The sequence below is a fragment of the Chelonus insularis genome, unplaced genomic scaffold, assembly GCF_013357705.1.
Source record: "Chelonus insularis isolate UGA/USDA-ARS -01 unplaced genomic scaffold, ASM1335770v1 contig_25_pilon, whole genome shotgun sequence".
Classification (NCBI taxonomy): domain Eukaryota; kingdom Metazoa; phylum Arthropoda; class Insecta; order Hymenoptera; family Braconidae; genus Chelonus; species Chelonus insularis.
The window spans coordinates 292,465-306,630 of record NW_023276451.1 but is presented as its reverse complement, the minus strand read 5'-3'; the positions used below and the strand labels follow the sequence as shown (position 1 = coordinate 306,630).

General features: G+C 28.9%; 1 protein-coding gene across 6 annotated transcripts in view; it reads left to right on the top strand.

The window, feature by feature from the left end:
• LOC118064844 (agrin-like) overlaps positions 1-14,166 on the top strand; it is a 182,006-nt gene that overhangs the window by 93,689 nt on the left and 74,151 nt on the right. For 5 of the 6 annotated variants that reach the window (XM_035079734.1, XM_035079732.1, XM_035079733.1 and 2 more), the window contains one exon: positions 8,114-8,146. The exons of the other annotated variant lie outside the window; for it this stretch is intronic. In XM_035079734.1, the coding sequence (XP_034935625.1) occupies positions 8,114-8,146 (33 nt within the window). The remainder of the gene's footprint in view (positions 1-8,113; positions 8,147-14,166) is intronic. 6 annotated transcript variants of the gene reach the window in all.

Genomic DNA, 14,166 nt, shown 5'->3' with positions numbered 1-14,166 from the left:
TCAGATTAAATTTGATGGAATTAATTTCAAGTCAAGGAAATAATTCTATCATGATTTTTATTTTATTGAAAGAAATATCAAAAGAAGACGTAAATAAGAATTGAAGTCTTTTCATTTAAAATATTTTCTTTAAAAGAAAATTTTCAAAAGCTCGTTAATACCATCCAGCTTTATCCAAAAAAATATGATAATCTTAGAAGATTTTCAACGATTAAAATGCTACAATCTTGAAAATTAAAAAAGTAAATATTTATCTTAGAATGATATAAAGTGTAAATGACATGTTTCCTAATGAACTATAAATATTGGTGTAAGCTCGTAATACTCTTATCTATCTAGAAAAAAATTTTAATCTAATTTTTAACGTTAATATTAATGATTGATGTATTAAACACTCTTAGACGTTTTTTTAACAATTTTTTTCTTCAAGTATAAATACTGAATTTGCATATTCACGTTAAACGAAACCTATCGTTGCATATTCAATATCTGTACTAAAATGCAATTGTTCTTTTATCTTAAATACGAATTAAAACTAGGTTAACTCATTGAGTATTTAACTTATTATTAAGATAGTGATTGCCATTGAATAATTCCCAACTTCTATTTATAATTAATTCATTCATGATAGAAAAAGCTTCAACTTTGATGAAAGAAATTTTACGATTTTTAAGATTCATTGAAATCTCATCATTTGAAAAAAGATTCTGAAATGTTGAAACCCTGAATTTAAATTAGATAAAGATTATATGTAATTTACATATTGAATATTTTAATATCATACAATGTATTTTATATACGATTTCCTTTTGTATATTATTCAAGTATAATACTTCCTTCTATGCCTATATATACATGCATATTTACAAAGTAAGGTAGTTCAACTAGTTCTCAATAATAACTACCTTTCATGCTTGAACGGAGAAGTAAAGTTTCTGAGGATAGAAATTAGTGGTGTTGCAAAACATTCAAAAGATAAAAGAAAACTTTTCTTATCAATTGTAGAAAAGAACAGTGAACTAAATCATGGGAGAATAAAACTTGGTGAATCAGAGACATAGATATTCAGGTATAATAATCTGGAAAATTTTAATTTATATACCATGTAAATTACGTAAATTATCAATTTAACAAACATCACATAGAAGCTAAAGTATTGTTATTCAGTTGAATAATCCAACTATTCATCATGCAATAAAGTAGCTAGTCTAAGTTTGTATCGATTTAGTTTAAAGTGTAGTCCAAGTTGGTAGTCCATTGGTTATTTACTTTTAAATTGATAATTGTGTGAAAAATAATTTTCTAAACATTTCAAAAAGCTCTAGTACACAAATCTAAGCATATGTTGTTCATGTATATTCTGATATGTTAACTGGAAATTACATACTTCATCATTGACCTATAATATATTCAACAGTATATAGAGATGTATATGTATACATATATTCGATCATGTATGTTAAAATATGTTATCGTACATTTTGACATGTACGTTAACGTCCTGTTCAACATATATATATATATTTTACGAATTATGTCTGAGCATATATTATCAATTATCACTTATATTAGAAAAAATTGACGGGAATCATTCATTACTGGTTCTGACATGCACAATGTGGAAATTGTATTTCATCATAAATATTATGACTTAACCATTAACGAAGCAACAATTTAATTTAAAAATTTTTTGTAATAATTATTGTATTAACTCGTTATTTGCCATGTCAATTTTTGCAACTGTTTCATTGAAAAAGACCACTAATGAATCGTTATAAAAAAATTAATACAGCTTTGTAGATTGAATAAAAATAATTAACAATTGACGAGTTTGGCATTTGACAAATAATTTATTCAATTTCCAGATAATTATAGAATTAAAAAATAATTCAAACCATTTTAATGTCAAGTAGCTTTATTGCAGCTCTGCCAGTTGGAAAATCTAAATTATTTAACATTTTATGTAGAGTATGCTTTTGTTACATTTTTACTGGTCTTCTATAGGTCATAATCAAGAGGAATTTAAATGAGTTTCCGGCTATTTTGTCAATTTGACGTTCATTCATATTACTAGATACATTTACTTGATACCTAGAAAAGCCAATATGTTAATCATATATGGGATATATCCTCAGAATACTTTTTTTTTGACATTTCGGATGATATTTTTTATGTGAGGATAATGCATGAAAATTTTTATGAAAATTTCTGAAGTGTTCGCCAGAACTAAAATAACGGGAGGAAGTCATATATCTGCTATAGAGAGATAAAATTATTCGGTTGGAAGAGTATTATCGATATTTTAGCTTGGATGGCTTCACGAAGTTAGACGAGAGGTGATCAGAAGAAAAAGATGAGGTTAGAGATCGTCGTGGATGAATTCCACGATATTCAAATGAGTTAATAAACCCTGTTTTCCTCTTTTCAATTTAATTCAATCTTCGCTATTCGATGACACTTTATATTTGAAAATCGTTCAATGCACTCGTCAACTCTTCTTATGAGATATTAAAAAATAATCTTCAATATCATCTTTTTCATTGGCTCATGGTACTCTTGATCGGATTTTTTTTTTCGTCACCATGTTCTATCATTTTTTTTTCTTTCCTCATGAATTTATTGCTCAACTGTTATTTGATCCTCGTATTTTCCATGGTAAAAATATTTTTTTTCAACAATTAATCTAGTTTAAACGTATTAAAATTAATAATAGAAAACGAATGGAAAATACTGAGGAATTTTTTTTGTAATAAAGTTGGCTTATATTCATATCATTCCTAAGAATGCAACTGTGATATACTAAATGAACAGGTAATTGGCAAGGCCTGTAGAGTATCAATATTACGCTATAATATCCTTCTTGAATTAATGGTTGTGTTGTAACGACATACTAATAGTAAATGCATTCAATATGTACAATCGATGTTCCAATGAAATTTGAAACAAGTAACTAAGCACGCTATGTTCGTATATAAAGTTACCGAAAACAGTTCCCATTGGTAATTCATAGGAAACTTGTAGAAGAGATTGGAGAATAGCATCCAAAAATGAAATTACTCAAATAATTTAGAATTTCTTATAATGTATTTCAATATGATAGAATAAAATTTAATTTTAAAGTAACTTTAACAAGAGTTGGTAACCATTTTCCACTTATTTATGCAGCTTGAGTAGTTCAGTTTGCAATGTAGGAAATAACTGTTTGCCCTTGTTGAATGTAATAAACCTCAATGGAGCACCAACGGTACTTTAATGATGGTCGTGTCTACCCACAAGGTTCCTCAAATCTTAGAAATGTGAGGCTGAGGTACACTTGCAATTCTGATAGAGAGATTTGGACGGTTACTCTGAGCACTAATCAATATTGTATTTCTCGATGTAACTCTATTTAATCAGACCTTTAGTAATATTTAAACTTGTGATATTTTATCATTTTCCTCATAAGTTGTAAACATGTAAAAGTAGCTAAAGTTTCAGACTTACTCGAGTAAAACTAATTAATTTTAAATAAAAACATCTATACTGAGAGAAAAATATAGTTAGATTTACTATTAATAGTTCGACAAAGTCTTAACTATTTTCCGTCGAATGGAAAATTAACACAGGATTGTAAATCCAACTATGGAACTTAACTATTTTTTTTTAGAGTTTAGGTTTTAGGAGAAAGATTATTTTAAAATAAATAATGGGTACATTTTTTATAATTAATAGAAAAAAATTAAACTTATAAAAGACATTAAAAAGAAAATTTGTCGTTTATAAGAGAAATTAATTATAGAACATGAAACAAAACAAACCCAACTTTATTTATTACTTTGTTAAGAGGTTTTGGAGATGTTTCATCCAATAGATATTAAATTAAAAACTAAAGCACTGAAATATGCATACTAGGAAATGTTGCAAGTAGTAAAACCATAAAAAAAGTCAGACGTAGGCGGAAACGTATTGTTTGGTGAAGAACAAAAGGTCAACCGCTGGTTAGATGGTTATTTGCCGTTTAGTGACTTTCTAGGAAGTCAAACGGTGACCTGCATAATAAAAAAAATGGTAGTTATACAAGAAACAAGAGTAGCTTATTGTGGATGTAATGAAACAGAAGGCGTTGAGCATTAAAAAAAAATAGTAGGTTAAATAAATATACACTTCTGTACTTGAGTTTTCTAGTTAGTGATACTATAATTGTATTGTATATCTCTAGAATTTAAAATATTATACGAATTTTTCAGAATTATTACGAGCATTTGATGACGACCATTAATTCTCTTTTTATTCAATTTGTGTCGAATAAAATTATTATGAGAGAGTACAATTTGTATTTCGTAAAATCTCTATTGTGCGGCAAAAGATGCATTATTGTGGCAAGATAAATAATTTCTGAAGAGAAATATTCTACTCAAGTAGGAGAGAAGCACCGTGGCCCATTTTTTCTTTCGGTCCATATCCCACAAAATGTCAAGACTAACTGTGCTGGAACTCACGGCTATTTTTTACCTGTGAGAATACCAACGGTGGAGACCCATTCTCGCCAGTTGTGCAGTAGAGGCTGAAGAGGAGGACAGCCAGAAAAAAAGACAAATTATTACCTCATCTGAGCTTCTCGGTGGACATTGGTATTTTTCGGTTAACCATAAAGGATCGAGTCGACAAAAGCTCTCAAGACTTTAGTGGCAATCTTTCCTGCATAACTTTTTTGTTCCATCAACATATTTTTTGATCACAGAATTCTTTGAAAATAAGTTCTTCACGTAATTGATATCGAGATGTCAATTATCAACCAATTATTAGTCTAAAGAATAAGTTTAAATTTGAATAATGTAATTATAGATACCATTTGACTTTGATCACTTCGAAACCGTGCTTAATACTCTCGGGGATATAGTAGTTTCACTCAATATGCATAGACGACGTTAGTTTAGGATATTTTATGCAACCCTAGTCGATGTCTCAATTTGTTCGGTTCAGAATCTTGTTTCGATTTCTAGTCGGAATCTTAATTAAACCTTCGAATCGCACGAGAAACAACTATGAGAATTTGCTATTTCACAATGACAAAACAATAATTGATTTTGAACGTGAATTATTGTTCTCTAAAAATCTTTTTGAAATGTAAATTAGGAGTTTCATTAATCCATTAAATTTACTGTTATTAGAATTTCAGTGTGACTTATTTGAAAAACGAATTTGATATTAAACCGCAGCATAAAAGAACTATTTTAAAAATCATTTGAGGCACGATAATATAACATAATAAGTTTAATTTAATAAGAATAATAAAAGATTAAAAATTTCAATCTCAAGAGCTTGTGAGAACAAATTTAATATCGGTTTTATTAGCATACTAAGTCGTGATTTATTCAATTTTGGCAACGGCTGTCAATGAGAAATGAAGTATTATAGAGAGTTTAATCAAGACAAAAAAAAACATTTAAAAAATTCAAGTCATAAGTTTAACGATAAATTTTGCTCTTAAAATCTCTTCTCTTTTTTAAAATAAATGCTAGAATTTCGTACTTAAATTGAAGATATCTCAAATTATTGACTTTTTAATGTCATCTATAGCAGATGAAATATGATTCAATTTATAAAATGACTGGTAGTATCGTGATATAATAGGAAAAAAATGAAAGAACGACGGTGCGATGAATAGAAGTGCCGGCGATTCGATATATTGCATGTCGATACGATTCTTCGTTTCGACATGGGGTAGATCGAAGCGATTCAATAAACTTATATTCCACGAGTTCTACAGACCGTCAAGGAGAATGACAGGATGAGTAGAACGCGTAAGCAACAAATTTATGAACGATACGCATCCTATACATACAATAGCTATAGTGGTGAGAAAAAATAGTGTGATTCAATTTACAGATTCTCTGAAGTATATTGAGACATATGTATTCCTATTTTTCATTCTTATTTTTATTTGCTATGTTTAATCTCACAAACAATTTTCATCTCATATCTGCATTCAATAAAATCATTTCTGTATATTTTTATTTCATAATACTCCAAGTGATCAGATATTTGGTGTTTTAACCAATTAAATATTGTTCATCAATAATTATTGGCAGAAAATTATAGGCACAAAAAGTATAAGAGTCAAAAGATGATTTGGAATTACGAATACTGACATCAACAATACACTAGAAATATAATAGAGTAGGGAGAAAAAACTAAAAATAAAACACTATTGATTTGCACGAAATATCCACCAAAACCAAACGAATGACAACTCGATTCATTCAACTAAATAACGTCAAGAACCTCTTGACCGAAAACTCTTGAAGCATCAGCCAATGTAATTGAATTCGAGTGTTCAAAAGACTCAATCAAAAAACTTTAAACAAAAATATGTTTAGCAGAGAAACGTTTTTTTTTTATTTTTAAATGATATTCCATCATACTGCTATGGGATGAGCAAATTCAATATAAATTATTTCTACTTATCAAGATGTTTTGTCAAAAACATATCTCTAAGAGAGCTTTGCTACGAATACTATTTTTAGAAAATTCTTGAGCATGTGGTGAAAAATAATTCTACAAAAAAAAGAAAGCTTTTAAAGCACGGTAGTAGTATTTTTGATAAAGAAAAGAATATTAGATATTGTATGATGATATTATAGATCATGGCATGCATGAAATAATGATTTATTGAAGTTTAGAGTTATCAAATAATCAATCAATTATTAACGTTGATTGACATCGATTGTGCTGCAAAAATTCCAGAATATAGTATATCTTTCTCATTCAACCTTTTATTCGTTCTACTCTTGTGACTTCTTTTTTTACACTTAAAACGAAAGTTTCAGCCCATTTCAGAAAACATTGGACGTCGAAGACATTCAATTTTTCATCGAGTCGCCAACTATATTATCAAGCACATACAAAGGTTTTGTGCAGATACGTACGACCAACACATGATCCAACCAGGCATCCAACCAAGTACATAGCTGGCTCAAGCGTCTATATATTTACTCGTTCTACCTTTTACATTTTTTTTGCTTTTTTTTTCTTTTTTATGTCACGCGATCTATATACCATACATACATAGACCCGCATTCACGTTGCCAACTTGGACCTCGCCCTTTTTCTTTCTGTGATTTTTCGTATGAACGGTTGTATAAAATTTTCCTCCAATTTTAGAAGTTCTTTTTTCTGCTGTAGCGCTAGAATAGTGAATGAATTCGGCTTTTAGTTTATTGAAAAGGTAAAAGACTTTAAGTAATTATTTGAATAACTAAATTACGTGCTTTTGTGAAAAGATTTCGAATTTTTTTTTTAACAAAAAAGTTAATTAAAGTATCATTTTTTTGTAAATTTTTATCTAAAATGAATTCACACTCTCATTAAAGTGTTGGTACCAATTTTGAAGGATTTTTTTTAGTAAAAACTATTATAGAGGATTGAGTAATTTATTTTTCATTATACTTTGACACTTTTAGAACTTTCTTATATTTTTTATACATTTTATTGCAATTATTTTCTTGCCTTTCTTCTCTAATTTTTACTCTATTTTCCTAGGTTTTTTTTTTACACTCATAACAACTTGAAAAATTTTTTTTTTTCTGAACAAAAAATAGCTGATGCCAGACAAAAATAAGACAAGTGTCTTCAAACAAGTGTTAGGGGTGAAAAATATGCTTGAAGAGACTGATCAAGTATATTCAAGGGAATTTTGTAGTGCATTCAGACGATATTAAGTGCAGAGGGTAGGAAAAATAGATATCGAGAGAAAAGACATCATTAATAACATCAAGTCTGCTGCATGATATTCTTCATCTCCAATAATACATTAAAAAAATTCTCTTCGAGTATTACTAATTAAATTATGCTTGCAAGTAATCACCATTATCAAGTAACACAATTTTTATGAATAAAAAGCGTCCATTAATCAGAGTAATCAATAACTGTAGTATACAATATATACAAATTAAAAAGAACAAATTAATTAATTCTTTAATTAAATATAATAAAATTTATTTTAGCTTTATTCAAAGTGTCATTGGTGTAATTAAGGTGATAAAGTAATTTTGCTGCTTTCAAATCAACTAATAATAATAGGATTGTATGCTCACTATTTATTAATTAATTTCTTTGTGCTTGCTTGTTACAGGTAAGGATCATAATTTCGCCAGTAATAATGCGGGTGAGTTTTACATCTAACAATAGTAATAACTAACAAACAATTATTTATAATCAACTAACAAAATCCAATCTTACTTCTGGCTTATTAACAAGACATTTCTTTTTATATTATCTCACAAAAAAATACTTGAATTGGAAAGAAAAATAAGATTGAATTAGATTGTATTATTTACCAAAATTAATTTTATTGAGTCAATGGAAGGGGGAAGAAAGATTGATAGAAAAATGTAAGTATGAGCACAATTAACTTGGATGGTAGAATAAAAATGGTGAGAATTGATGGCGTATGGTATCTGAAAATTAAGAGAACAAACGATAGGGTGCAAACGGATAAGAACGGTAAATTGCAGGCAATCTAACTGATTAAGCTTTACGGGTGTAATCCCAGTGGCATTTCTGCCGATACTGTTCATGAACAAGAGCTTGAGGGATGGGTAACTATCGGACGACGAAAAGAGAACAAATGCGACAGGGGATGAAGGTCTTGCGGCTCACCGAATTTCGAGCTCAGCGATTACAGCTACTGCGACTAAATTTAAATGCGGGTTGGATTCAGGTGTTCATTGATATGAGACGAAAATCTCGTAGGTATAAAATGGACAAGTAAAAGTGGAGATCATGAAATTCATGTTAAATTTCGATTCGGATGCTCGTAATTAGTGAGATGAGAATTCGGTCGATGAAAATTAATTAATGGTACTTTATTTATCATCTTTTACCATATTTCTCTCCAGTATTAACTCATACATTTATTCTGACAGTAAAAAAAACTGAGGAAAATATTAAAATAAAAATTTTTTTTTGAATTTATAATTAATTAAATTAAAAGCTTATTGAATGGGTGTGCGATATTTGAGAACAAAATTCCCCAGAAATTTTAATTAATTATTTTCTGACATAATTAACGAATATAAATTTCAGTAAATTACATTTCTACTTGATAATCAATAAATTTTTAAAATTTATAGTAAAAGGGGGATGGAGATAAATTAATAACTATTTTTTTTTTCTGAATAAACGAATGTTGATACAGAATTGTTATGTAACGAATTTTTCGATGTGATAAAGATTTTTTTCAACGTTCACTAATTTTGATTATGTGATAAATTCCATAGGATACGGTGAAATAAATTTTTGCTCCATGAAATTGAATTATTTCATACTCTGTAAACGTGTATTATTTAAAAACTATGTTTTCCATGAAATTGTTTTTCAATATTTGATTGCGACAAAATCAATTAAATAGTTTTTTATTATAACCTGCAGACAAAATAAAATCCATAATACACTGAGTTGACACAAAAATAAATAGCCAGAAAAATTTTTTCATTATCACCGAGAAAATTGATAAAAAATTTCGGAGTTTTCATTAAATCCAATCACATGAATAAAGCTTATATTAAAATTTTAGTAGTGCATACCTGATATCAGATTGAAATGAATGAAAAATTCAGCAGGAAAATCTTTTATTTTAAAGACAATTGGTTATTATTACACTGTAATTATCACATTAGTAATTTACTATTCTCTTTAATTTAAAATGACCTTTTATTCAATTTAATTCAATGAGTCAATGGGAATCGATGCAAAGCTGGAAGCCGATTGGTCACCGCACAATTTTGGACTTGAGGTAGTGTAATGCACGTGCTAGTAGGGTAACCGTGGTATGATTGAAATTATTCAAACTCAAGTGTGCTGTATATCCCTCGTGATTTGCTGACGAATTCAATTTATGAATAGTTTATCTTGCTTCAATTGTAATGAATGTTTCACTGAGAGCGTAAAATTCATCATCATTGTTATAATGTGACGATATTACATAATTAATTGACGAATAGAGATGGCTATCCTCATTAACTGTCCAATAAGTCTTTGATCTGTTGGGAATATTGTTTACGTCATAAATAAGCATGTGATGATGTGACTTCATAACTTGGATAATTTGGCTTTTAAAAATATATACGCGTAATTGTCTGATATAAAGTGACTCTAATTTCCAGTGCAAATTTTTCTTTACAATATCAAAGTTGTGAGTGAAGTTATATTTAACTTCGAACATAGAGAAAAGTGGACATAAAAGAGCCAGGTTTTAAAAAAGCCACTTGAATTTTTTTCAAGTTTTCAAATACATGCAGTGAATATTTGATTTTTTTTATAGCCGTACAAAATAACTTCGCCCCATAAAAATTTAATGTCTCTGACCTGTCTTCAAAATTTAAAAAAAAATTCAAGTGATACTTTCATGAAACTCCAGGCTATTTACAAAAATAAGAATAATGACGATTCTACGAGTATATTTATAAAACTTTCAAAAAATAATTCAGTAAATATTCACTACTTGCAATGAAAATAATAGAACTGATTCACTGTTATTATTCCGTACCTGCTAATCATCCAAGTGATCGCGATCATTTGCAATGATTTTGACTGATTCTTTGTTAGAGAAAAGTACAATACATTGTTGTTGAATATTTAAGTTAAAAAAAATTAATTATCCTTAAGCTGAAAATTGTGCCTAAAAAAAAAAAATTTGAAGAATGATTATTTTAATATTTAAAATGTAAATCTTGATAAAAGGAAGATGTAATGTAAATTTTGTTGGCAACAATAGTCTGGAGAAATGGCATACAAATGAGAAATCTAAAAAAGCGAGTTAAGAACGATTCCTTCTGCAGACAATAAAAAGCGCGATCAGAAAAAATAGTCAGACAAAGAGGGATTGCGGCATTTCTTTTAGCATCAGTATCAGAAAGTCGATTCCACCTAATCCGCCACCTCGACACGGGCATTGACTCACGGTTAATTTTCCAGTAAATAAACGTCGATTTCGGTGCACGCGCGAGTGCTTGCAAGCATGAGGCACATCATGACACCAACATTTGAAAATCGATAGTCCATTATAGCGACTTAAGTTGCTCGATTTATATGTATACTCCATCTTATTCTCTTCGTTTTTTCGATCACGACGTTGCCGTGTCAAGAATTTTTAACCATACAAGTCAACCGCAATATTTAGCATTAAACTTTCAGAACTTTCCATAATCATAACAGAATTCACTAACTTTCTAAAATTTCTTGATAAAAAGGGTAATTTTATTGAAAATTTTTAATAGAATATGTTTGTGGTCCAAAAAGAACATCTCAGCAATGAATTTTAAACAAAAAAAATTCATTTAAAGTTACAGCATCAATTATGTGAACAAAGACTTTACTTGAGCTTTGCTCTAAGTCAGACACTTGAAACAAATAGTTGTTTGAAAGAAAAAATGATTTTTAATACATAAAGTAGTATTTAATTATATTCTTAAACATAAATATTTATTGATAAATAATTCAATTCATTATAGAAAATAAGGAAGTAAAATATTAATCAATATCAGACGAATTATAAAATTATTCTAGTTAGTTTATTTTTTTGATGATTGAAATTTAAGGCCAATTTATTTCTTGCCTGAATGGAAATGTTGATAATCAATTCAGTTCACCTGATTGAACTCCTTTCATTATGTTAAACAACTTGAATGATTTTTCCGGTGATAAGAATTAACTTGTGTCTTTTTAGTTGATTAATTCATGGCTTCTTCCACACTGATTTCTGTAAAAAATTCATATCAAGTCAATTGAACGAAAAATTTCCATAATTATCCATGAATATTAACATAGTGAGAAAAGGTTTTTTTATCAGAAATAATTTTTTTCATTTAAATCTAATTTTTCTTTAAAAAAAAATCTTTTTTTTTTGTTTAAATAAAAAGTTATTGATGAAAGGCCATTTGTTGATAATATCAATGATAAATGTTTTTTTACTTCATTCGAATAATTATTTTCTTATATCCTCTTAAACTCAATGATACTCCTTTTGCAATAGTAGGAATGAACTGATAACCGCATCAAGTATTACAGTTAACAACCATCGGGTGATAACTCCAGTATTTCCACCTCTCACCTTTATTCTCTCCTTCTTTTCATCGATCCATTCGCAATCATCCGGTCACTGGCTTAGCATAACCATCATCAATACTTTTTTACTGCTCCTACTTCAATGGAATTTTTCCTTCTTTCTGATAATCTATTTTTTGACGGAAAAATGTGAAGCCATGAATTTCATTTATTAGCCCAAAATTATAACATCAAATCCGAGTGTTAAAATAACACTAACTGTTGAAATCGGATTTTCGCTAAAGAGAATAAATTAATCCTCTAATATATTAAATTTGAGAACCTTCATTAAACCACTTACCGATTAAATTGGAGGGGCTCTCCAAGATGCCTCAATATTCATCCAGACGTACTCTAATGCCCCACTATAAAAGGACCATTAAAACTTGCTCACTGAAAATTACCCTCATATACTAGCTATGTTTAGTTTGACGTATTTCCGCATCTTCGGGGTGCAGAAACTGTCAGATTATTGAATATAATGAAGGCCAGAATAACATTTAGTCAACCGAAAAATTTGTAGTTTTAGTAAACTCTTAAAACTTTGAACGTTAATATTGCAAACTAATTCCAGTTCATGTTTCCTATAGGAAAAAAAATTTATTACACCTTTTTCTAGCTAAAAGATAATGAGAAATTATTTTCATACTTGATGGAAAGCATTTATCGCAAGGGAATAGGTTATTTGCAATCAAAGAGGAAATTCTTTAGTTAAAAATAACATAAATGAAAGATAATAAAAAGCCTGTGGGTTTTGTTGAATTATTTGTTTATTAATTTTGTGTCTAAAAAAATTAAAAGGATATTTATATCAAAGCTGCATTTTTGCATAAAAGATTATTCCTTAATTTTAAGATTCCAGTGAGTGAAAATTAATTATTTTAACTTTAGACAATCAATTTTCTTAAAAAAAGTGAATTGCATTGTTTGATAAGATAATGGAAGAGAATATTGTAGGATCGGAGAAAAACCCGTCGTTAGTTTCATTTACTAGAATTTAAGTTTTTCTGTAGCCACTAAGTTTTACAATTAAGCCCAGGGACTTTCCCCTAATATAAAGGGAAAAGTCCCAACACGTGGTCTCCAGACTTGGGACTGACGTGACCTAAGGAGTGGGAAGTCAAGTCTCGCCCTCGCAGAAGGGATGAGAACGGGAAAAGAAGACGGGCAGTCAGTCTTAAGTCGGAGGGCTCGCGACTAACATGTCTTAAGTTGTCCTAAGTTAACATTGTAACTTCATATCTAGAATAAAAACTAATTAAACCTTACCATTTTATCTCATCACATGATATTTATTTATAACTCAGATAAAATAATTCTCTGTATATTTAGTTTTCTGAAATGTCCGGAAAAATGATACGTAGGCAACAAGAAGCAATTAACAAGTCTGATCAATAACTCTCTCGGTGGCGTTCTAACGTGAAACATTGCAAAGCTTTGACAGTGATGAAAATAGCGTTAACTTTGGTAAAAAATATAATTCTACTAAATTAAAGGCTATAGAGTTTAATAAATTTGTCACCTGTTAATTGCTCTTTTCTGAATATGTCAACTCTTTCAGTATCGCTTACGTGGAATTTTTTTTGTGCTTTTGGTTATCTATTTAAACGAAATTTGATCTCCATGTCTTTTATTTGCATGTTTTAGTTGCTTCACAAGAATAAAACATATAAATGGTGGTTAAAAATTGCTCGTAACTTTTGTACTAACTTGAAAGTCGTATATAAAAAACTACCCAACCATTGTCATCTATTCGCATTTTTTTTCTTCTATTTTTTACTGTCGACACTAAACTGTTGTGAGTGAGATCTCATACTTTTACTAATGTTTTGCAAACATTTATTTATGAAACCTATAATTTTCCGGTATACTTTTTATCCATCTGCATTTTTTTGTGAAATTTTTTTTTTACCTCGAGTCTCTTGGTTGAATTTATTCAACGAATATTTTTCCGTAGCAATCGATTAAGTTTTCTGTATTTTATATATATCTATATATTTTTTCAAACTTTTATTTATTTTTTTTTCTACCATTTTTTTCTCATCGTGCTGATCGGTGCCCGTAGGATCCTCATTTGAATGA